We start from the raw sequence: 25922 nt of genomic DNA, 5'->3' as shown, positions 1-25922 counted from the left end.
ATGTACTAAATACAATTTGCAACTGTTTTAGTATGACTACCTTGGCTGAGATGTTAAATCTTGAGCTATTTTAATCTCTGATGAGCACACATTTGCGTTTTTAATTTTGTGTTTTGCATTTATTGTTATCTAACTATAGTAAATAGAGTTCTCAGTATTCTGGAAGAATTCCAGCCATTGATTCTAACAGATCTGGCTTCGTTCTCTTTCGACAAAGTAACAACAATAAGATGCAAGTATTGATACAGTATTATAGAAACATGTGGAATTTAAAATGGATTAAAAGTGGAAAGGCCAAGCTCATTTGATGGAGTGAAGATTATTCAGAGCTTATTAAATTCAGCTGGAGCCCTGTGAGGAGATCTTCATGCTATACTGCTTTCTCTAAGTGATTATTTTACATCAACCAAGGTTTTACTCTTGAAACTAGGCTGCATTAATTGATGTTACTTTCTTGTATACTCTTCCTGCTTCTCTCTATTTACCTGTTCTATTTCTGTTTTTTTTCTTGTCAGTTTATCAAACCCAGAAACACCATCTACAGCAATTATGCTGCTTTCACTGCTAAAGCATTCCACTGAACTCAGCTTCACCAGCTTTATTACTTCAAAGCTGATCATTGGTTCAGATCAGTCCAGTATAAGTGGCACAAGCAGACAGACTGATGACTGTGTAGCTGAATGGGACCAAAGAAGTGCAGGAACAAACTGTGTGTATCTACAGAATGCTTCATTGACTGTGTTCCGCTTACTGTGTTATTTCCAACAATTTATACATTTTTTAATTTAGACCAATATGGGAAGTAAATAAAAACACAGTTTACAGTGTTTGCAGGAACGCTATTAATATCCAAGCTAGTATTTACAGTTCTAACAAAATCCACATGATAAAGTTTCTACAAATGTTATAAACACAAGAAAGGGACCCAGTGTAAATATTTAAAATACAGCTTTGAATAGCTTCTGGCTAGGGTATATGCAGAGGGAGGATGAAGACAGTCTTTTCAAGGTCTTCAGCTGGGTTATGACAAAAACAAGGCATGTGACATAGCTCTGATTCGTAAGTCTTATACCCCTTTTTTCTGTGACCTGTGACCTTATGCCTCAGTTCCTACGAGCCAATCCTAAGGTCTGCAACGTTTATAGACTTCTAACTTGTACATTCAGGACTTACTTAGACACAAACATTGTTCAAATCTTTCTAACATATTCTTATTTCATGGCAGCTTTATTTTTATTTTCATATTTCATGTAAATACAGTTGTATTTTCAAATACACCTACTGAGTATCTTTGTGTAATTTAACAACACTTTTAGGAAAAAAAATATTTTTTGAATAGTTTATGACTAAACAGATAAACAGAATGAGTCACATTAACAGATGCAGTCTTGTTCACCACCATAAGTAAGCATGCTGCTATCTTGTGACTTCCTATGCAACGTAATTGTTTGGTGTATGGGTGTCCACTGTATGTGTTGCTCTACTTAAGCACTGAATCACTAAGGCCATTGCAAAATCTAACACAGTGGGCAAAAAACACTTGAACTCAGTACTACTTGAATCCTTAGAATATATTCTACATGATCTGAGTAATATTAATTTCACTTTTTGCTTTGAAATACACTGCAATATCTCTGTTCCAGAGAATAGAAATTGAGTCATTAGGCACAGAAAACATTGAAGAAAAATCAAGAAATAGTCCAGGGTAACTTCAAGTGGATGTATTTGGACATTTTTATTCCCCGATAATAGTCTTGTAATTGTGAACCAGTACATTTTTTTTCACTTTGTACAGCACCAGATGCACTTTAACATTATGCATAACCCATGAGTGCGTTTTATCAAATTCATTTTATAAAGAGTTTCATTGAAGTACAACACTCTGTCATGAAACAAAACATTTTAATAGGATTTGACTAATTTCTCAGCTCCTCTTTCCTCCTTTCCCACTACATCATCCATATGAGAATGGCCTCTAAAATCTGCATTTCTTTATTTTAATCTCAACTCTGGACTTACATGATATCATAGATTCAAAGAATCATTAAGTTATAGAATGGCTTGGGTTGGAAGAGATCTTAAAAATCCTGTGTTTCCAACCCCCTTGCCACCCACCAGACAGGGCCTTGAACACCTCCAGGGATGGAGCATCCACAGCTTCTCTGGGCAACCTGTACCAGTGTCTCACCATTTTCTGAGTAAAGAATTTTTTTCTTTAATTTAAAACCACCCTCTTTCACCTTAAAGTCCTCTTGTCCTGTTACTATAATTTTTGATAGAGAGTCCCTCCCCAGCTCTTCTCTAGGACTCCATTAAGTATCAAAAGGCCTCAAGGAGTTCTCACTGAAGCCTTCTCTTCCCTGGGCTGAACAAGTCCAACTATCCAACTTGTCTTTTATTATAGGAGAGATACTTCAGTCTTTCTCTGGACCCACTCCAACAACTCTATGTCTTTCTTGTTCTGGGAATCACAGGTCTGGAAGTAGTACTACAGATGGAGACCAGATTGGAGGGAAGCAAACCCCCTTCACTCCCTGCTGGCCACCCCTCTTCTGATGCAGCCCAGGATACTGTTGACATTCCATGCTGCAACTGCACACTGCTGGTTCATGTTCAGCTTTTTGTCCACCAGAGCTCTCAGTTCCTTATTGCAGAGTTGCTTTCAAGTTCTCCCAGTCTGATAATTGGTTTGTCCATCAATTACATCACTTCATCCTAGAAGGTCACCAGATTGGTCAGGCACGATCTGCACTTGATAAAACCATGTTGGCTGTTCCAGTTTACCTCTGTCTAGCATGTGCCTTAACATAGCTTACAGGATGATTTGCTTCTTGACCTTCCCAGGCACAAAGGTGAAGCTCTGGATCTTTCTTTCTATGTCTCTTAAAAATGGGAGTGACATTTACCTTTTTTTACTTGTAGAGTTCAACAGAAAGCCATGACTTCAGGATGCACAATGGCTTGGTGACTACATCAGCTGGTTCCTTCAGGACCCTGAGACAACTCTGCCTGGCACAGCTGCATCCTGGATATTTTCCTTTATCATATGATAAAGTCTCTGGATTTTTAAAATTTTGTTTACTTTTTTGTTTTGTTTTGTTTTGTTTTGTTTTGTTTTGTTTTGTTTTGTTTTGTTTTGTTTTGTTTTGTTTTGTTTTTACAGGGGCTATCTAGGAGTTGGGGACTTAAATATCCCTAAGCATCCAATAGAATTCTATAGTGATGACAAGTAAGTCTTTAGAGAGAGATTTGAAGTGCTGGTAGGATAAAATGTTTTTTATCGGTTCTCTTGAGTCACTAAGCTTTCCTGGGCATGGCTGAGTTGCAAGACCTAGTGCATTTCTTCAGGCTGAGGAAAGATGCTAAATCAGTGGTTCCATCCTTGCCAATGGGCAATTTAGGAGATATCAATGAAGTTTAAATTCTTCATTCTAAGTATTATGTGTTGTTCAGATTCAGTCTGATCAAAAGCTTGATGTAACAGAAAAGTTCAAAAATGTGCCTCTCCGAACTACAAATCAAATCCCTTGTTTGAAAATTAGTAAGATTCATAGAAGAAAACTTGCAGGCCTTAAATCTGCTCACAGTATATGAACTACTTTCCCAAGAAAACTAGCACAAATAAACATTGTTCTAAATCAAAACTCTGGCCACAGTGGTGTTCAGTGCTCTGTTCTAGCATCAGAGAACTGCATAGCTCTACTTTTAGTACAGTGCAGATGGGGCTAAGGAGTCATTTGAATATTAGTACAAATGAACAGAGAAATTTGTGGCACTTTCAAAATAAAGTGCAGGAAGCAAAGTATGACGTGAATTTCAAAAATAAAGCACATGTAACTCTTATGTTGCCCCATATTGCATTAGGCATTGATCACAGCCCGCTACTTTTTACGTGCCAACTCTGATTTTTGAAACATTTATTAGTAAAGTGAATCTTCATAAGTAGACAGTATTCCTCTTCAGTGATATTTAGATTTTCCATTAAAAGCAATTAGTACATTGCAAGTAGGTAAACAAGAACCCTCCAGTGACTACCTAACAAAACTGAAACTACTCAAAGATATTGCATTAGAAAAAACTTCTGGTACAAAAGGTACATTTGCAGCCAGGAATGAAAATGGTTGGACTTAGATGAGAATATTAAGAAAAGAATGCTTCAAGTATCACTTGATGAATACCGATGCTCCTCCCATGCTGAGCCACGCATTCCATATCTTTTAAATAGGAGTCTAGCTGCACAGAGCAAGCCACTGGATGACATACCTGGTGGCTTCACATGTCACAAGAATTTACTGATATAAGCATCAGATAAGGAATCAGTCATATCTTTGTTTTCTTTATATATGTGTTGCTTCTGAGAGAAATCACCTGCAAACTTCTTGAATGGTAAGCAGAATACAGTTTTCCTGTAGCTCAAATTCTGTCATTCAGAATTTTGTTGGGCTTGTTCTTATTTTGATTAGGGAGATCTGTTAAAAATATAGGATAAAATATTCGGAATTTGTATTTAAATGTAAATTTGGCATAATTTCATATATTTGGAGGACTGCATGGTATCAATCTTAGTGAATTTTAATAAAAACTATTTTATTTTTTTTTTCAGTCAGGAAAATAATGTGCCATCCTTTAATGTTCAGAAAGACTTTACACTTTTTTTTATTGGCAAATCTTTTCCACAACCTAGGTGTTCTTTAGGCCACCAAACATTATTTATTTATTTCAATAGATACATACAAAGAAATATATCTAAATATTGCACCAATCTTACTGCTAAATATTTCCTATTTGTCAGTAAATGATTTATGTTTTTGGTGACCAAAATAGGCTATTATCACATAAATTCTGATCATCAATTCATGTCTACTAAATATGACACTGAAATTACTTTCCAAACAATTATTATACCTATTCCATTTAATAAACAAGCAGAATTTATTCTTAGTGAAACACAACATCTGAATGACTTTGATATTACTACCACCCTACAAAGTCAAGATTTCAGCAACTCATAAGACTATCTAACATATTAAATACTGAATGTAAAGACATTTCGTAAGAATCTTTTGATCTTTCTCTTCTTTCCTGAGTTGTATTTTTGAACTAATTTAAAATGAAACTTTATCTTTCTATATTTTACTAATTCAGATGTGTATATTTGTCACTGAATTGAACATAGAGCCCCATTTTCAAGAGCTTTATCAGTTTTAAAATTATCTTAGTTATTTTGCATCACACAACATAAAATTTCAGAATTCTTGTTTTTAACAAATCTTTTTTCTTATTCTGACAAAAGCATGGTTTAATACACCAAAAGGTCTGCTTCATAATTCCAGTGTAATTGCATGTGTTATAACTGGTGTTATACCAGTCTGTGATATCCATAAAGAGCATTGGCTGCTTCAGCAATATAGATTCTATTCTTTATTGACAAATACTTACACAGAATGTTCAGAGTTTAGAAATGCTGGTACTGCAAGGCAAAAGCTCTTTTCAGAAACTTTGTACACAAGGAGGTTAGAGAAGCAAATCCTCTTAGTACGAAAAATGAGATATAGTTAGAAGAAATGATTGGAAAAATAGACTTTAGCTGAATAATACATTCAGAAAGAAAATAATGTAAGGTAAAGAAAAGAGAACATTTAGAAAAACAAAGATGTACAAAATATAAACAAGAATTTGCAAGAGACATGGCAGTATGAGTAGAGATACAGTCATAACAATAGCTATTTTTTTTCTGAAGGTATCACCAATCAGAAAGAAAGCTCATAACTTAGACTGCAGGTATGATTTAGGCTTTTTAAATCTGAGTGTGCCTTGTCTGAAACAAATCCTTGCCTAAATCTTTTATGTAAAATATCCTGAGGAACCTGTATTTCATGACTGACTTTATCCCATTACTTAGAGCTGGTACAACTAGAAGCAAATCTTGGCAATATCCAGAATGGAAATCAATTTGTCCACAAAAACCACACTTAAATCTGACTGGAAATTATTGACCAGAAAGTTTCTGAAGGCTGATAAGTTTGTCTTTTCCTAAATTTGACTGTTATGGGATGACCAAGATTGAGGTTTCTGCTTCAGACTGTAGCTGGGTTTAGCCATAGGCAGCTGAATGTAAGACTGCAAAAGCTGTCCTGAAGGCAGGAAAAGAAGGTAAGTTACCCAGTAGCAGTTTGACAGTCAAAAGCCTTAGGACACAGCCTTAGGCTCCCTGCTTTGGGTGTCTCTGCTTGAGTAGGGCTTGCACCAGGTGAACCCAGAGGTCCTTACCAATCTCAGCCATTCCATGGTTCCATATTGGCACAGTTTCAACAGGAGAACAGATCAATACCAGAAAGCAGGTAACCATACTGTGGCCACGATTGTTTTTTGGTTTTTTTTTTTAAGAAGTAGGCAAAGTTTGAGAGAGGAATATGGTGCAGTTTTCCACCACTGTACTCGATATGTAAGAGGCTCCATGCTGGAAGTTTGCAATAAACTGATAAGCTCCCTTCTTCACAGGATTACTCTTTGAAACAGGTACCTGGGTCACCACTCACCTGCATAAGCAGGTGAGAAAAAAAGGCCGCAGAATCCTAGTGGAATGAATTACTGTTTTCTAAAGTCTCTCTCTCTCTCTTTTTAAATGAAGAATTTAATAAGTGTGTTATAACTCAAATTATTCTTCTGAGCTTTACAGTATGTTTCTTACTACTGCAAAATGTAAAGAAGAAAAAATGAAGTATTCATTAGCAATACGTACAAAATGAAAGTTAAATACAACTTTATTCTCCATTGTAAGAAGAAGCATGTTTCTAAAAACTTGTGAGAGATAAGGTATTCATGCTTGTTTATGCAGTAGCTCAGATTAATTTCTGGGTGACTGTAACTGATATCTGGAGTAACATCAGGAATTAATTTGTCTTAATGAATTAAACTGACAATACAAGATCCTAAATATCATTTTATACATCATAATTTGTATAATGCTGTTGACAAATAAGGCACTTGTAAAGTACACTTACAGTGCATCCTTTTCATTACTGTTATTTGGTTAAATTTGAAGCTCCTATGCCTACAGATTTAACAAAATTGCAGTACACTATTACTAAAGCTACTGAACTGGAATGGCACATATTTCCTGTATATGCAATTTAATTATTAAACAATCAAATTTTTAATGAAATGTTATTCTGTAGTCACCTTTAGTGAATTTTGCTTGTGATAATGGATCTGCTATCCTGCCATTAGCAAGATAATGTTTGAAATAAAATGGTATAAATGCATTTTAATCTACTCTTGGGAAAAACAGACTTAAGAAAGGTTACTCTCTGACTACTTACGTGAATTAGTTCCTTATGTCAAATCATTATGTAGAAATAAAAGCTGTGGTCAGCCTACTTAGAATCCCATTTGATTCCTCCTGGGAAAAGTGTTTCTATTAGTTTTCACAGTCTGAATGATCTTCAGAACGTTTACTAGAAGACTGAAAACTAACAGTAATATCAGAAGAGGACAGCATTCTCAGATTCAAGAAAATAAATTAAAGACTGGTTGTTTGAGGATCATGACTTCTAGTTTTTCACAGTATTAACCAGACTTCCTTAAAGAGTGTAAAGATATTCTGGTGATCTGGATGGCACTGTAGAAATTTTAAGAAAGACCAAAAAATGAAGATAATTGTTGGGGTTCCCACAAGATTTGGTGACACAGTAACGCGATAGCAGGTAAAATTTAACACTGATAAATGCTAAGTGGGCACACAGGGGAAACATAAGCTTAAGTGCCCTTACAAAACAATTAATGTTATTTATACTACCACCACTCAGAAAAGGGTTTGTGGTGGAGTAGCAACAATTCCCTGGAGTCTCAGTGGCATTCCAAAAAGCAAATATCATTGTGAACATTCAGAAGAATGAAGGGAAATAAATGAACTAATAGTATTGCATGAGTCTACTGTGACTTCTGCACCTAGGCAAAAGGAAGATAGGAATGACACAGAGCAGCAGAATGAGGGTGTTCATGATACAAAAAGGAAGGCTGCCCATAGGAATGAGCTGCCCAGGCAAATAGTGGAGTCACTGTCCCTGGAAGTGTTTAAGAGTAGATGAGGCATGGAGTGACATAAGTTAGTGGGCATGGTGGTGATGGGTTGAAGGTTCGACTGCACCATCTTAGTGGTCTTTTCCAACGTTAATGACTATGATTCCCTAAGATGCCTCATTAGCAAACCGAGACGGAAAAAGGTTTTGAAATTATGAACACTTTCAGGGATAAAAATGAGAAACATAATGAAATTATGGCACTTAGTGCCACAGGGTGTTGTGGAGCAAACAACATAAAAAGGGCTCCCAAAAGGATTGAGTGAAGTAATGGAGAACTGCAAACTGATAGCTACTAAACAGGCTGAGCTGGATGCAACACCTGGGTGGGGAAGCTTGTTAGATGTTGTGTACTGTAAACACAGTACTCTGGCAAAAAGCAATCCCACATATTCCCATTGTTTTCCAAGCATCTGCCCAGCTGCTGCCTTGAGCTGGAGCTGCAGGGCTGACCTTTGGCTTAGCTGTCCTTATCACAGTGAGTAAACTATCAGCTCCGCTGAGCTACAGGATGCTCAGGATGACTCTGTTAACGTTGCTTTCGTAATTAACCCTTTGAAATATTTTGCAATGCTTCTTTTTACTCTTTTCATAAACTGGTCTAGATTTACTGGTAAAACAAATGCCTCTCGGGAGGACCAAGCAGAAGTTGAGAAGTCACTGGCGTGTCAGCTCGGGAGAGCTCAGCCTGGTGGGATCGAGGGCTGCTGATCGACGGCCAGGACCCTCCTCACCCAGCCCATCCTGAGGAGATTTTCTCCTCGTTAAGATCGCACCGTGTGCCCAGGAAGGCTCCCACTCGGCTGCTGAACTTTCTGGCTCCCTTTCTTTCTGCACATCGTTGCAGGCTTTGCATTTACAGTCACGCTGACCTGTAGGGCTGCCTCGCCGACAGACGTTGAGGGACTTAAAACAAAAAGCCGTGACCCTTCGGCCCCATCCCACACCAGCCCTAGTGGAGGCAGCACCCCCACGCAGAGGCTGCCGCAACCCACTGCCCCTCCGCCCCGCTGGCAGCAGCCCGCCCCGGTGTAGGAGCGGCTCTCCTCCCGGGGCAGCGGCCAGAGCTCCCGCCTGCTTTCTCCGCCTCCTCTGCCGCTGCCTCCGAGCCGTCCCTCAGTCGATCTCTCGCCTCGCAGGTATCCGGAGCGAGCGGGGCTGGCGCTGCTCGGAGCCGGGCGGGCGGGCGCCATGAAGCGCTCTTTGTGGCGGCTGTGCCAGTCGAGGGAGAAGGCGGCCGCTTCCAGCGCCTACCAGGGCGTCGTCTGCGAGGCCGATGCCGCTTCCGTCGCCTCGCAAGATGTCTTCAAGGTGCGTGGGGACGGTGGTCCCTTGGGGAGGTGTGGAGACAGAGGGGGAAAAGCTGGTACCCAGGGCTGGGAAGTTTGTGCGGGGCTCGGGCAAGATGGGCTGGTGGTGCTGGACGAAGAGGGCTGCAAGGTGGTCTGATGGGAACCTGGGGCAGACAGAGAGACCAAGAGATCCACTAAAATAATGACCACTAAAATAGTTATATAGGACCCCTAAAATAGTGGTCCTCTTGAGGGCTGTGCTCTCCCCTTGCTCATGTGAAGAGCTGTTCTGCGTTGACTGGAGGTTGATACAGCAATAAATAGACTGTCTGCCTTGCAGAATTGTCCCAAAATGAAAGTTGAAGTGAAGCAAACTCTTATAAAGGGAAAGGGAAGCATCACAGCTTTCAAACATGAAATTGCTGCCGGGCAGGATGCAGCCAGTGCCCACTTCCATAGAGAGTACACAAGAAGTGATGTATTCCTGTGCTGTGAGGGAGATCTAGACTGAACATCTTTTGATAGTAGGAACAGTTAAGCCAATGAAGAGGTTGACTGTGGTACAAATGAGAACCCATTCATAAAAATCTCCAAAGTTCCCTAAACAAGAGCATTGATGGGTTTTGTGACCTCAAGAGATTCTTCCAACCACTTTTTGTGTACTGGCTGTAGTCTGGGGCAGCTGGATCTCTTTGTCCGTACTGCTCTGAGGGTCATCTGTCCCCCTGGAGCTGGTCACGAGGAACAGAAAGAGCTGCTGTTAGGTGAAAGCCTTGCTCTGCTTTTTTGGTTTTTCTTTCTTTCTTTCTTTGTTTTTATAACTACACAGAGCATCTAACTTTCTGCTTCCTTTCCTATGTTGTTAACTAAGCTCTGCAGTCTTGTTTTTGGTGTTAGAAATTCTCGATGTGCAGTATTTCAGCCCTACTTAGTCTTACACTGATAAGAAGTCCCAGTTTGAAGAGCCATGAAATGTGATCTAAATCATGGGAAAGATTTAAAATTCATTACATCTAAAATTACATTATAAAGTAAGGAGGATTACAAGATTGTTTGCCTGGTTGCCTGTATATATGGCTCTATAATAAAGTTTTCTTAAGTACATTTTTAGAGTGCATAATATGTGTAGATATTTGTGAATATAATTGACCTCTGATTTTTATGACAGTTGAGTCATTCCAAACACTCATTTCATATTGGTATCACATGCTTTATATTAGCTATTTCTAATTGCACTTTTGAAGCAGACGCTACCCCCGCATTTGGCACCAATCTCCTAAATCTTTAAACACATTTGTAGCATTATTTGCATGAGTAACCCCAATGAGGTCAATGGGACTATTAAATCAAAAGAAGTTAAACGCATGCTTAAGTGTTTGCATGAGTAGCCCTATAAGGTATATTCAATCAATGACAGCAAAAAATTATTTGGTCTTTATGGCTTAAGGGATCTTGTAGAAAAAGTTTTATTTGTTTCTTGAAAGCCCAGCACACAATGTCAGTCTTTGAAGAAATGTCCCAAAGAGGAGAAAATTATTATTTATTCCCCTTTCTTAAATTCATCTATTTGGCCACAGCTGCAGAGAGGTGTAGGAGAAAGTGATGACTTTTTTTGTTACAGTTTTTCTGTGGTAGAAGGATCATCTTCACTGTAGAAGGTGAAGTAAGATATTCAGAATTGCTTCAATTTTTGTTAATATTTGTTCTGTTTCTCATCTGGGTCTGTTTTGCTGTCAGTTAAGTCAACCTCAGTTTCTCAGATTACTTGATCTGATCAGGATTTGCATATATTTTTATGAAAATAACTGAGAAAATTTGTGTCCAAAATAGGTGATTTCAGATGGAAGTGCCTGTAGGCTGCGAAGCTTCATTAAGAAGAACCGTTCTGGACTCACCAAAGTGGATGAATTAAATGCAACCCCACTGCATCATGCTGCTGAAGGAGGCCAGATAGAATTGATGCAGTTGATCATAGATGATTCTTCCTCTGAAGGTATTACATATCTTATCAATTATTTTATTCAGCACAGTTTAAAGAATCAGTGTTTGCTATCCAGCTGAAGCTGAGTTGTTATGTGTTATGTTTCTACGTTCAAAAAGAGTTCAAGCTGTCACATTTCACAGTGTGTTGGGTATGACTTGTGTCACCCTTATTGTTTTGTTAGTGTTTGATCTCCATTGCAGTGATTTGATTCATCTTTCTTACTTTATTTGGGACTCAGGTTTACAGTCTTCTGATATGGAAAGCCTGTAATGAGCCTACAGTAATCCTGGGTATCTTTTTTATATGAATTATTTGTCTTCCTTTTTACATTTAAAACACTGGAAACTTCAAAGTAATTATGTTTCTCATACTCGTTGTTCAAGCTATTAATACTTCCAAGTCAGTTTAACACATAGATGAATATTTTCTGATTGCACGTAAATGATTCAGACCTGTTTTAGTGGACTTCTTATATCTTTTTATAAAACATTAATTTTAGGATGCAGTTACATTGGTTAAACTATAGACACTTGCATGCTACTAGCCTTGAGGAAACACATATGCAGAAGTAAGGCTAAGCACAGAGGTACCCTGGAGGTAGTAGTTTGTTAAAGTGAGAAGTGGAAGATCATCATGGGGCCTTGAATGGTGGAAAAAGATACTTTGTGTGAAATGATGTTTAACAATCATTAGTCAGCGTTATGATACTGCCTAGAACTTCCACTTCTAGGCTGAGGGCTACTGGGCAAAGCAAATGCTACAGGAAAGTTGTTTTTCACTTTTCTCTAAATGGCGGCCAATATAATTTTAGGTTATTTTGTCTGAAAAAAAAATGTTATTCTTTTCAGTTTATAATCTTTTGATGTAGAGTATTTTTTTGAAGTTTGTTTCCAAATGAAATAAATATATACGTAAAAAAAAAATAAATCAGTTCTGTAATTGACATGAACTGTTTTACCTCTCAGTAATCATCTAAATTTGCAGGCAGTTTTTTGTTATCTTATATTTTAATTATCTGTGCTCACTTGTTCTATGTGGCCTCTGAAGCAGTGGCTGCAGCATCAAAGAAAGTAGGAGCAAGATGAGGCAAGGCAAGAGGTAAATCAAGAACTCTTGGGGTAAAAAAGATGGTATGTAATACTGGGCTAGAAATAGACAAGTGTTTCTTTCTTCCCATCCTTCTACTATTATAATTACAGAAGATCTAATAAGAAATTTTATTGCTGTTTCCTAATGTTACTAAGCTTCTATGCTATTTTAGTATACTAATATTTTTAATAGAACATTTTCTCTCACCAATACACTGTTTTCAGCACATTTAATTTAACATACCACATCATATGAAATGTCATCTTTTTCTTCTTTAAAGAAGTTTGCTGGCACTGATCTAAACCTTTGCTGAAAACACTATTTCTACAGTGTGATTGTAGCATTTGATGATTTTGCTATCTTTTGTTTTGCTTGCACTCCTTTGATCTAGTGTTAAATGTGATGGATTCTTCTGGAAATACCCCACTGCATTGGGCTACAAGGAAAAACCAAGTTGAAAGTGTTAGTTTACTTCTCAGCAGAGGAGCCAACCCAAACATTCTCAACTCCAATATGATGGCACCTTTGCATATGGCTATACAGTCCCTGCATAATGAAATTGTCAAGGTAAGTCTAAAGTCCACATAAATATACAGACTTGATAAGCAGCTCAGCAGCACCTGTGTGTAGAACACCAAGACCTTGTTTATATATGCTGTATCCTGGACCGTAGCTCCTCATATGCTTTGTTTGGCAAACATGTGTAGCGTACATTGCTTGTAGAAAGGTTTGGGTCTTCTCAGGACAGTGAATAAAAAAAAGAACTGATTTTACATAATACCAATATTTGTGTTACTGTAATAGCTTCATGGAGAATTCTTTAAATTTTTCTGAACACAAGAATTTTTTCATAAAATGTTCTTTTCAACATTTATTTTTTATTCTTTGGTCATTTGACCATGTATAATGAGAATGGTTTTATTCCATTTGCAATATTTGGATAAGAGCTTAGAATTTGTAAAGTTATTTAATTTACCAAATGAATGCAGCTGTAACACATGCATAAAACTTTTAAGGTACTCTGGGGTTATTTGCAACATTTATCTTGGCTACTCCTCAGCTGTCTACCATAAACAATTTTAATTGTTTGTTTTCACCAGCATTTTTCACCTTCATATTTCTGCATTCAGTCTCATTTTTAATTTCCTCAGCTTTTGCATTTTTGACCGTTTCCATAGAAAAAAAAAACCGAACAAAACAAAAAAAAACAAAAAACCCCCCCAAAAAAACCCAAACAAAAAAAAAAACCTAAAATAATGGAATAGGCTTTTGTTGGGTTTTGCTTGTGGCTGACTGCATGTTTTCTTAAATGTTTAGATTTTGGTCCAGCACAGCAGTACAGACGTTAATTTGGAAGGTGAAGCAGGAAACACTCCTATAATAGTAGCATGTTATAAGGACAATCCTGAAGCACTAACACTCCTGGTAAGTATAATTATCACACCTTCAGATGTGAATCATTTTGTCTAGACACAGTGTTACTGTTTCTTGTTCTTTGTTTAACAGAGGGAAGGGTGATCATGGACTCAACATTTAAGTTATTTTGTGTAAGCGTATGTGTGCTGTTTTAATGAGATAGCCTCATGTCATTCTTATTCATTAAATAAAGGCACTATCAGCTAATAAAAAATTCGGAACTCAGAATTTAAAAAGAATGTGGGCTTTTAGGTTTTTTGGTCTGAAATGCCCAGTGTTTTTTCTACCCCTATGTTACTTTTTTTTACAGTTTTCATTTATATGCTATTGGAGCATGAATAAAACTGTTCATGAGATACTTGGAAGCTGTTTGAAAAGACAGTGGGAGTACTTCTTAAGTATGTTCTGCAGTCCCTGAGCTATATATGCTTTGGAAAAAGTGATATGTCATATTTTGTAGTTTATAAAACTAGAAAAAATATCAGGCCTACTTAAATTCCTTTACTTCTTTGAGGGACATATGTGAAAAAATATGGCCTGTTTTGTGGGGGAAAAAAATGAAGATATGTGTGAGTCAGGTTATTATTGTTAAGGCTACAACTTTAGTCTTTTAAGACCATACATAAATATATCTGAGTGTAAAACAGGAAACAGGTATCTTGAAGATAATAAAAAAGAAAACTAAACAGAAGGAAGCACATCTATGTATAGGAGGTAAGATAAAATATGCCTGTGTATTAACTTCACAATGCATATGGAATGCAAAAAAAAGGGCGGCTACAACAAAGGCTGTATCTGCAGCAATATGTTCATTTTTCAGAGTTTTCTTTATGTCATTAAACTGTATCTAGGTATTAATTTTCAGATTGAAAACGGAGGAAAAATATGTAAACCAAACAAAACGGGATGCATGCCCATCCATGCTGCTGCGTTTTCAGGTGCAAAAACATGTATGGAAATCCTTTTAAAAAAAGGTAAATAATTTTGTTCAAAAGTGGCCAATATGATTCATTATTTATAGTAATGTATTCCTTTACATTTCAGAGGACTGTGAACAAGAACTGAAGCTGTGACTGAACTTAAAGCAACTTAATGCTATTATTCCTGTGGGCAATACATGCTAGTAACTTTTCTAGAAGTGTGGCTGTGTGCCTAAACGTTTGACCATCTGTTGTTTAATGAAGGGTTTGAAAGGGTTTGTGTTCAGAATGGGAGAATATTGTCCCACAGTTAATTTGCTTGTCAATAAATAAATAAATAAATAAAAACAATTGCTTCTGTTATTTCATTCTTGCTGTAAAATCTGAAATTTATTTTCATCTTTCAGGTGAAGAATTGGGTCACTCTGCTAAAACTCACATCAATTTTACCAATAATGGGAAGTGCAGTCCGCTTCATTTGGCAGTTCAAAGCGGAGACTTGGAAATGATAAAAATGTGCATTGAATTTGGAGCCCAAATTGATCTAAAACAGGTAAATGTTGCAATAGTGTGGAACATAGTTTTGATAGAAGTAAGTTAGATGTCTTTAAAAATCAGAATAGTATGACGGAAGAATAACATAACCATAGCCTGTTGTACTTCCCAATATAACGGCTAGGGAGCAGCAAATGTGAACATGTCTCTACTTCAAAACAGATAAAATGGCTGGTTTCTTTACATAAATTACATAAGGTAATGGGAAAACTGAGTGAATTCAAAACACATTTGAACAAATCCATGGCAGAAAAGATCTGGTCATAACTACTGAATACATTCTCTCATCCTACATTCTGTCTGACTCAAGAAGTCCTTGAGTCATAAATAGATGGAATCCGGGAGAGGACTTGAGAACCAGTGGTACAGCCATCTTCACAAATTCTTTAGCTGCTGTCATCTCTTGCCAGATACCGAGTCTCTGATTTGACACATTCTCATTTTTTTTGTTTATTCTCAGCCCTGCCCTGGTCATTATAGTTCTGTGCTTGCATACTTAGACAAATTTGTAATGCTACTGCTGCACTGTGATACTGCTGGTGTAAAGACCTGCTCCAAGCTTCATGTGGAGTAGACAGTTCTGAAAATATCTGACATTACTCAAATTATTTGCAAGGCTGAAATCAACTCATGAAACCAGAGATACCACAGTGTAGCTTTTATGTATTTGTTTCTTTGAACACACAACTTGAGTGATGCGGTTCATGCTGACCGTTTTGCAATAGGTAAGAACCATTTTAAGAATGTTTATGGAGTTGTGAAAAAGCCCATTCCAATGCAGTCTCTGAAATTTCTGGTTCTGAAAAGCACAAAGACGGGATCCTCAGGCATGTATCAAAGCTAGTTTGTCCTATTTAGCTAAAAGAATTTATGTTTTGGCAAATCTCATTCCAATCGTTTACTTAATGTTTAATAATTTTTATGACTGTTCAGATTATAATAGTTTAATAGCTTCTAGTCCCAGTCGTTTTTAATGAACCCTGCAGAAAATTGCATTTATGAAATGCTTCTAAATAAGATAAGGAAGTCAAGATCATGCAGTTTCTTTATTACACATTACAGAGGTAGTTTTATTTGCTTATTCATTTGTTCTGGTCTGCCTTTTGTTTTTCTGTGGTTTTCCTTTGCTTCATCTCTTCCATTTAAGGATGCTGTGTGTGCTTCTTGATTAAACAGGTACAAAACATTGTTGAGGTTCAGGATCATGTATTCTAGTGGCTTGATATAGGATAATAACAAGCTTTGCAGGAATCCTTTAAACTATCATCTTGTTACTATTTTGGCCTTAAATATATCTTTAGAGTTCCACTACTTTAGTTAAAGACTGAAGTTTTATCATGTACCTCCTAAGTTCCTATGCATGAATCCTGGGCTAGATTGCTAGCATATTTAGTTGGTTGTAGACTAAGCTGACTTGGAATGTTATTTTATTTTCCTGTTTACAGAATGAAAAATGCACAGCGCTTCATTTTGCTGCCACTCAAGGAGCAACTGAGATTGTAAAGTTAATGATGTCATCCTATGCTGGTGACGAATCCATTATTGATGCTGTAGATGGGAATAAGGAAACATTGCTTCACAGGTAGGACACTTCTCTACCAGACTTCAGTGGCACAATGTTTTTGGTTAGTCTTTTACAGATCTAATGACAATTTATGAAGTGTACTTGAATACGCCCTTCCACATGTATTGGAACTTCTCTGTGAGACTGGAGGTGGTTATTGTATAGTATGAAAGTATCAGCAATTTGGTCAGGACATTGAAGATTTTGATGCTGATAGCAAAATAAAAGTAGCATGGTCTAATTACCTTGGAATCATGCCCAAGGATGGTCACTAACAGTTTGTACTGAAAATTCACTATAGTAAAGAATAAGAAAGTGATAAATGTATGGACTTGTTAACAGCTTCTGAGGTTATACAACAAATGTCCTCATCTAGTGAGGCTTATGTTTTCCAGAAAGTATGTGAAAAAGAATATGAACTGTTTAAAAAGAAAAAAAAAGAAAAGAAAAAAGAAAAAAAAACCCACCAAAACTTATATTCTTTCTCCCAAAAAATGTTTTATATCTGTTCAGGTACAAGTAGATAAACTTCTCAATGACTGCAAAGTTGGAGATGGTGTTTCTGTTTATTCTATATTCTGTATAGAATAGCCCTCTAGACATTTAGTCTTTTTCAGTAGAAATACTTAACAGAGGTATGACTTTAGAATATGCTAATTAACTGTTTATGTCAGGCGGTATATTACAATAATTTTTCTTACATTTCTCAAGTTGTCTGCTACAGTCAAAATGGAGTATTAGCTGAGTCTTTACTCTTGTTCTCATATTCTTAAACAATCAGTGAAATGGATATGATGCTCACATTTTGCATGGAATGATCCAGGTCTGAAGCTTATGGAGTTCTTTAATGAATGTATGTCATACAGACAAAAATCTGACATTTTCTCTACTGAATAGAGAAAAATTCTACCTTTTGGTTTGAAAATTCGTTGCCTAGTATTACTGTAACTTTGCATTTTTTTCTTCACAGGACGGCCTTGTTTGATCATTATGAACTGGCAGAGTATTTGATTTCAATGGTAAATATTTAATTAAGTAATATGTTTATACAGATGATTGCAATCTGTTACTATAGGTCTGCATAGAGAAATTCATAAAGAGAATATTTTCTCAGGCATACATTATTTATTTGTATATATATTTCATAATACGTAAGTGACAGCTACAGTACAGTGCTGTTAAGGCTCCATAATAGCATCTGAAAGTTACAGAGAATGAAAGGTTGCATTTTTATTTTCATATTACTTGCTTAGAAAAAATTCATAGACATCTCTTAGCAGATATGACAGACTGGTTCAGGCACCCTCACTTTTGTGGTTTTAAATATGAAATAAATCTAAGTTTGCCTTGAATTTAATTTGCTTTCTCAAGAAGTTCGTTGTCTAATGTACATAGATATAATTGTTCTGGGGTCACAAAACCATATAATGAAGTTTATGGATGATCCAGAGATATGTCTTACTCTGAGTAGTCTGATTATATTTCTACACTAATTATGGGGGAGAAAAAGAAAAGAATTGGGATGCTTCTGGCTGTGTTCCAAGTGTCCATTAACTCCAATTAAACTAAGGCTCATGTAACCACTATAGGCATTGTTGTGTTTGTTGAGGAAACTTTCAGAAGTCAGCAGACTTTCCATTTTAAGACTGAAATGTTTTATTTTTCTCAATTTCTTAATAATTACATTAAAAACAATTTTATGCAGAGTTTTGAGCTTTCCAGGATTCTCTTGCAGGGATTTGGCTTAGTCAAAAATAGATGTGGTGCTTATTTTTATTCCAGATGTGAAATGGTGAGATTTGACTGCTTAAGCTTGGCTGACAAAACAACCTGTCTACAGAAGTTATTACTTGACAACTTGTGCCTGTATTACTCGCGTGTGTCGGTTTGTGTGACTAAGTATAAAAGGAGAATGTCTTTCCCATATAAGAACACATTTTTTCTTGAGAACAAATCTAGATGCTTTGAGTGTCACTTTGACTATTTTGGCCTCTTTTCTGATAGCCCATGATGAGGGTTTTGAGGCTTTAGGGCTGTTTACATTTGCCCTTTCTGGGAATGAATCAAAATAGGTCAGTCCATGTTAGTGCAGTGCAGCACATGCAATTTAGGCTTCTTGAACTCCTAGTAAGATAACTAGGTACCTCTTATGCTGTATATGTATGAGAGGGTAACAGTAAAGGTAGAGTGATTTTTACTGTTCAGAAGGAATAGCAAAATACAGTTCAGAATGGCTTTTGGCTTTAGTATAGAACACAATGTATTACATTGACTTTATTTCATTTTTGGCACTTTTCATGTTCTAAAATAAAAATAATTGTAAACACACACAGTGTTATGTGTAGCTCTTCTGGATAAAAAATGTAAGGTTATCTACACTGAAGAAAATTGTCCAGGCATGCATTGTGTGCTCTTTTCATTTAAAGTACAGCAATTCTGTTTTTTAACTTGTAGGTCAGTATGCCAATCAGAGAATCCAAATGTATGGGTATTTTCTCTTTGTAAATGATTGAAAGAACACTTAGTCAAAGTAGTTAAGCAAAATAAGCAGTATTGGTAAAAAATGTTGTGCTTCATTTTTTAAGTTGTCTTCTTTCTTTTCTCGTCTTACTTTTCTCCAGAAAAAAAAAAAACAAAACCAAACCAAACCAAACAAAAAAACACCTAAATATTAAACTGATAATAAATATTGATACTTAGATTTCTTTCGTAATATTTATATGTACTTTCATTTATGTTTAACTAGGAAGTATTAATTTATACATATAAAATTAAAAGGAATTCAGAAACTAAATTTACAAATTGTTGATTCAGCTGTATTGTAAATATTGTAGATGTATTTGTCAACATGGAAGCTACTCCCTACTGTGTTATGTAGTATGTACACTGCTGAACTCATTTTGCTGAGGGAAGGTGTTAGCTGCAGGGACTGTGATAATAAGATTGTTATTAGCTGGAATTTGGTGCCACTGTATTCACTGAAATCAGTGAGTCACTTGGATAAACAGATCTCTATTTGTTCCCATGATAAATAAGGATGATTTTCAGTTTGTCTGACCCTGTAGTAAGGTGACTTGCAAAAAGGGTCCAGTGTGTGTTACCTTCGAACATTTAATCAACATACATTGAAAGCTTCCTGTTCACTGTTGGTTGGTTAAGCATCGTGCATTTATTACATGCTTCTTAATAATATATTGCAGGTCTTATTAACTTAGAAAGTAAATATTGATCATGATTATTATTAATTATCTTTCAAGTTAGGAATGAACCCAAAGATGATTTCAGTTAATATTAAAACCCCAATTGATTTTTTTAATGGGTAGCATTTGAAATAGAATTTTTTTTTTTTTGGCATACTTAGTTCACCTCATTCAATTTGACTCAGTACCTAGTATCTACCACATCATAAAATATATATCTCACTATTTCATTTACTTGCATCATCATGCTCCCTTGTTGACAGGATTTTTTTGATAGATACTTTCATGCTCATAACATTTTATTGATGTGACCAGAGTGATACTGTGACCATAGTGACCACAATCTCCTGCAATTATGAGCATCATGTAACAACAGAAGAAAACCACCAAAACTGGGCTTTATTGCCTTATCTCATTCCAGTCCTTCCATAAGAAGAAGGCTAAATTTTTCTATGTCCATTTCTGGGCTTCCCAGTTCAAGAAAGACAGGGATCTCCCAGAAGGAGTCCAACAAAGGGCCACAAAGACGATGAAGGGCCTGGAGCATCTCCCTTATGAGGAAAGGCTGAGTAACCTCAGAGATGAAAGCGAAGCATACCAAGAAGCAGGCAGCTCTTATTTTGGTATCTAAATGTGAAGAGACAGACACCAGATGACTAGGCTGTGGCTGTTACTTTGAAAGCATTGTTTTTGCATAAAGATATAATATGTTTTTTTAACTTAATAATCTGGAGTTACTAGGAATGACTAATACTGTGATGATGTACAGGGCAGCAAGATTATAATCTTGAAATTCTTTGTTGCAGGGAGCAAATATTGATAGTGTTGACACAGAAGGTCGATCTCCACTTCTGTTGGCCACTTCTTGTGCGTCATGGAAAATTGTGAATTTACTGCTCTCAAAAGGTACAAGAATATGGGCACTTATGATATACATCTGTTGACAGGATTTGTATGTGTCAAAAATTGACATCCAAATTTCTCCACAATTTTAATACAGTATTTCAGCATATAGTCCAGGAGTAACTGTGTTTAACAGCTTGCCTTCCTGAAGCTAAGGGAAGAATTAGGGAAGTGATTTCACCTTTTTCCACATAGTGTGAACAGGTTGTAGAAAAGCGTTTAGGGTATTTTTCATGCCTCTCAAGGTAGAAGTAACACTGGCACTCCATCATAGAATCATAGAATTGCTCAGGTTGGAAAAGACCTTCAAGATCATGAAGTCCAACCTCAACCTAATGACATCCTCCCATTCCTTAGCAGTTCAATAAGCAAGCAGAACTGTGTAATAAATTAGTCACTTACACAGAGTCACATTTCACAGCAAAAATAAGATTTTATATAATCACAGTCATATTTAAATTTTTCAGTTCCCGTGCCTTTTGTGTGCAGGCTATTTACTGCTAGTGTATCTCCTCTTTTTAAGAGTAACGTAAGTGATTTTTGTTCGTAAACCTTGTAATAAAGGTTTTAAAGTTATAACAAGGTTAAATTCTTTAATAAGGCTTTTTTTTTTTTTTCCTTTTTTTTTTTTTCCCAAAACTGAGGGGAAAAAAATCCCATTTCCTGATGCTTGTAATGCTTGCAAAAAAAGTAATCTCTTTTTTTGTCGATTACTCAAATAGTTTTGCCAGATAAAGTTATTGTGACTTTGGAAATAGTAAATAATTATTAAGACTGTATAATTACAATGGGAATTGACTGTAAACCCAACACTAGAAGAAATGATCTATCTGCACCTTTAAATTGCCTCTTGATCTGTGGATTCTCAGTATATCTGAATATAAGTGCCCCACCTAAATCTTACTGCTGTGATGAAATATAAAGTGCATATGCACGGTGCCAAGTAAAGAGTATTCTGGTTGTGCTGAGCTGGTTTTTATTTGCAAGTGAAGTGATATCTTATAATGTTAACTTGAAATAATATTTGTTATTTTATAAATTTATTCGCAACATTTGTTCCTTTGCATTAAACATCATCAGTTAGTGCCAGGGGCCAGCAGTTTTGAAGTTGCTGGTATTTGTTTCCATGTTTATCTAGGAGCAAACGTATCATTAAAAGATCATCTTGGTCGGAATTTCTTGCACTTGACGGTGTTACAGCCTGGAGGATTACAACATCTGAATGAGAAATTTCTGCAGGTACAGTAAGCACTGATTTATATCTCTCTCAGTTGCCCTCACTAGGAAACGTAAAGACAAAAAACGACTACTTTTTTGTTTTCAAATGTTAGTAGAAGTTCCTGGTGTTTGTTAAGTTACCAAGTGTCACAGAAAATAGTATGAACAGGTACGTATCTCTCATGAAAATATTTCAAAGCCAATAATACAGTTTTCTTATTGCCAGGCAAAGGAATAACATAATCCCATAAATTATTTTGCTGTTGGGGGATTGAATAGCTCAAGAGGTAGACAATGAAATACAGAACTTTTCATTTCTGTTTTCCCAGCTTGCATGCAGTGAAACTAGGAGACATACTAATATTCAGTCAAGCTCTAGGATTTAAACAGCTTACAGAATGTTCTTCAGGAGTTTTCTGTGGGCTACTGGACTGTAGTGAAGTCTTGGATTTAGTTCTAAAAAGAATTTCAATTATGAATTTGGCTTTGTTGAGGTGAACTCATATTGCTAGAACCCAAGCGTGCTTGAAAGAGTTACATTTGTTAACCTCCAGAGCAATAATATATGTGAATCATGAAAACAGCTTTTATGATGTCTTTGGGACTTTGTAAACAACTTGGATTGGTAGTGGAAGTAGATTTAACTTCCCTTTTCAGCAGATGTAGAGAATCAGCCTTAAAATAGGGTGATAACTCTGGTTTGTCTATGTTGATTTTCTAATTATTGATCATAATAATAAATCAGTGAGTGGAGGAGACTGTGAGAGGAGATTCTTAGTTGCATTAAGAGGGAATATGTACAGGATAGCATTAGGGTATGGAATAAAACGGAATTAAGAGAGAAACAGGAGTAAAAAAATATGTTGTAGAACAGTGAACTGATGATTCCAGACAGTCGAAAGTTTTGCTGCTCAGTATGGACTGTGTATAGACTACCTTTGCTTCTGTACAAGCTGCCTGCTGACAGCAATGAGTATGGTAGCAAATAAAAATCTCCCATATGATGTTTGTTCTCTGCCCAGTAAGGGCACAGACTGACAGGTTGCTGTGTTCTCCGAAGACTGATTCTTTTTAAAGATGGTCACCCACAAATCAACAGATATTAAATGTTAATTGCTACGACATTTATCTTTTCTATATTTGTTTTTTGTTTTTACATAGTGCTTTAAAAATATTAATACCATTGTTACAGACTGTTAGAAGCTGTGGAACATCAGTGATATAATTCCATGCTTTTGTTTTTTTTCTGGGGGTAACAGATGGAAAATATTAAAAATCTGGTGGTGGACGAAGATAACGAAGGATGCACTCCACTGCATTATGCATGCAGACAAGGTGTGGCCCTCTCTGTAAATAATTTACTCAGCCTCAATGTTTCCATTTATTCAAAGAGCAGAGACAAGAAATCACCATTACACTTTGCTGCCAGGTTAGTATAGCTTAGGCAGTGGAATCAGTGCCATTTACCGTCAGTATTTCTTTGACATTAATATCTTTGTTTGTCTTTCAAAGCTATGGCCGCATCAATACATGCCAACGACTTATAAGGGATATGAAAGACACAAGGCTTTTGAATGAAGGTGATAAGAAGGGAATGACTCCCCTCCATCTGGCAGCCCAGAATGGTCATGAGAAGGTCGTTCAGTTTCTTCTGAAAAGAGGGGCCCTTTTTCTCTGGTATGTGTTCAGGCTTCCATTCATTAAGGTAAAAAAGAACTATCACATTTTTTTTTTGTCCATTGGCTAGGAAGCTAATACAATACAAATGTAAATACAATATATATAAATAAATACTTAGTGCATATGATAAATAATATTTACAAAAATAAACATACAAATATAAAAAATACACCTATATAGACAGTAGTTGTAAAACTAAGGTGTTTGTACCTACATCTGCCTTACACATAGAATCATGTCTAGCTATTAGCCAGAGGTTTTAGTGCAGACAAAACTGAGGTTTATCTAAGTCCAGCTGAGGAAAGAATGTTAGAATTTTTAAGGGAAAAAAATGTTTTATTAATAATCATGTCAGCTTCACTGTTGTCATGTTTGATTAGAGGTTTGTGTGAGGATTCTTAGGACTGGTGATCCCAGGCAACTTCTCTTGTACTTTAAGTACTGATTTCAGGTCATAGATCCTCAGGTCTCTTGGCATTGGCAGCTCTTCACCTGGATAGGATTTCTAATTTCCAAGCCCAAATCTATAAAGCCAGAATCCAAAGATACAGAAAGTTTAAAGTCCCGTTACCTGGACAATTTGTAGAGTTATAACTCTCATGTCCTCTTCTTCCAAATCTGTGACAATCTGCACTGCAGCTGCACCTTGGAGCTAGGGCTGCATAACTTCTGAAAAGATCCTATGGCAGGCAGGCCTGTCATAGTGCCAGTATTTATGACTGTGGAGATTCCACTAACTTGACTGCCACATCCCTGGAGGCCAGGCTGGATGTGGCTCTTGGCAGCCTGGTCTGGTGGTTGGAGACCCTGCACATAGCAAGGGGGTTGAATCTAGATGATCACTGTGGTCCTTTTCAATCCAGGCCATTCTATGATTCTATGGTTTTATGATTTCCAGTGTCCTTAGCTGGACTAGTCCGCTTAGCTAGAATAGAGGTGATGATTGTATGTATTTGTGTACACAATTTTGTATATATATATTTAGGCTTAATTTAGAATTAAAACTGAATTAATTGTTGGGATGAGCCGGTACATTCTGCGTGATAAAAGGCTTAACAAATTTTTTTATACTAAGATGAAGTAATACGCATTGGAATAGATTTGTGTGCTTTTGTATATTCACTGTCATTAAAAGCAAGATTCCATAGTATGGCCGTGGTCAATGTCATGTCTATTGCTAGCTATTAGTAGCTGAATCTTGTGCTTGAGTCATTTTCTAAGAAAAACATCTAAAAAATAATAATAATAATTTTTAAAAAGGGTACAGTACATGCATGTATAAAAAAAGGAGAGAGAGAAGAAAAGTCAGACCTGCATACTTTTACTGACTTGAATGTTTGATGCATTGGTGCAGTAGTTGAGAGTCAAAGGGCAGGGCAATGGATTTATTTGAAAGGGATGCAGTTGTGCATTTATAATGACTATTTTTATATCTTCTACATGTAAGTGACTATAAAGGCTGGACAGCCCTGCATCATGCTGCCTTCGGAGGATACACTCGCACAATGCAGATAATACTGGATACTAATGTGAAGTGTACTGACAAAGTGGATGAAGAAGGGGTATGTGTTCACATAATTTCATAGTATCATAGTATCATAGTATCATAGTATCATAGTATCATAGTATCATAGTATCATAGTNTCATAGTATCATAGTATCATAGTATCATAGTATCATAGTATCATAGTATCATAGTATCATAGTCTCATAGTCTCATAGTCTCGTGCGGGTTGGAAGGGACCTTAGAGATCATTGAGTCCAACCCCCGGGATTTGAGCCTCCTGTGTAGCAGAGCGGCACTTCTACCACTTGCGCCACAGGGGATTCGAACCCGGGCCTCGGTGTTGCAAAGCGGCATTCCTACCACTGCGCCACCGGGCAGTGGTATTTGTCATCTCCTGTTACTTATAAAGCATATGTTGGAGGTATATGATTAGTAGCACTATTGCATATATCCTATATAAAGTCAGTATATATTTCATCACTGTTCATCATGTAGAGTAGCTTATTATTAATG

At 36.5% G+C, this 25922-nt stretch overlaps 1 protein-coding gene across 2 annotated transcripts in view; it reads left to right on the top strand.

Moving 5' to 3' along the window:
- The first annotated feature begins 4264 nt into the window (after nucleotides 1–4264).
- TRPA1 (transient receptor potential cation channel subfamily A member 1) overlaps nucleotides 4265–25922 on the top strand; it is a 36255-nt gene continuing 14597 nt past the window's right edge. Inside the window, exons 1-14 of one of the 2 annotated variants that reach the window (XM_032442756.1) lie at nucleotides 4265–4386; nucleotides 9221–9392; nucleotides 11204–11366; nucleotides 12838–13013; nucleotides 13764–13871; nucleotides 14728–14836; nucleotides 15190–15335; nucleotides 16783–16919; nucleotides 17872–17920; nucleotides 20908–21007; nucleotides 22143–22243; nucleotides 23482–23651; nucleotides 23735–23899; nucleotides 25350–25464. In XM_032442756.1, the coding sequence (XP_032298647.1) occupies nucleotides 9273–9392; nucleotides 11204–11366; nucleotides 12838–13013; nucleotides 13764–13871; nucleotides 14728–14836; nucleotides 15190–15335; nucleotides 16783–16919; nucleotides 17872–17920; nucleotides 20908–21007; nucleotides 22143–22243; nucleotides 23482–23651; nucleotides 23735–23899; nucleotides 25350–25464 (1659 nt within the window). In that variant the 5' untranslated portion in view covers nucleotides 4265–4386; nucleotides 9221–9272. Of the gene's footprint in view, nucleotides 4387–9117; nucleotides 9393–11203; nucleotides 11367–12837; nucleotides 13014–13763; nucleotides 13872–14727; nucleotides 14837–15189; nucleotides 15336–16782; nucleotides 16920–17871; nucleotides 17921–20907; nucleotides 21008–22142; nucleotides 22244–23481; nucleotides 23652–23734; nucleotides 23900–25349; nucleotides 25465–25922 lie in introns of those variants that run through there. The other variant, XM_015855776.2, reaches the window with a different exon arrangement.

The sequence above is a fragment of the Coturnix japonica genome, chromosome 2, assembly GCF_001577835.2.
Source record: "Coturnix japonica isolate 7356 chromosome 2, Coturnix japonica 2.1, whole genome shotgun sequence".
NCBI lineage: Eukaryota > Metazoa > Chordata > Aves > Galliformes > Phasianidae > Coturnix > Coturnix japonica.
The sequence above is the reverse complement of the archived record's forward strand: the minus strand, read 5'-3'. Positions and strand labels throughout refer to the sequence as shown.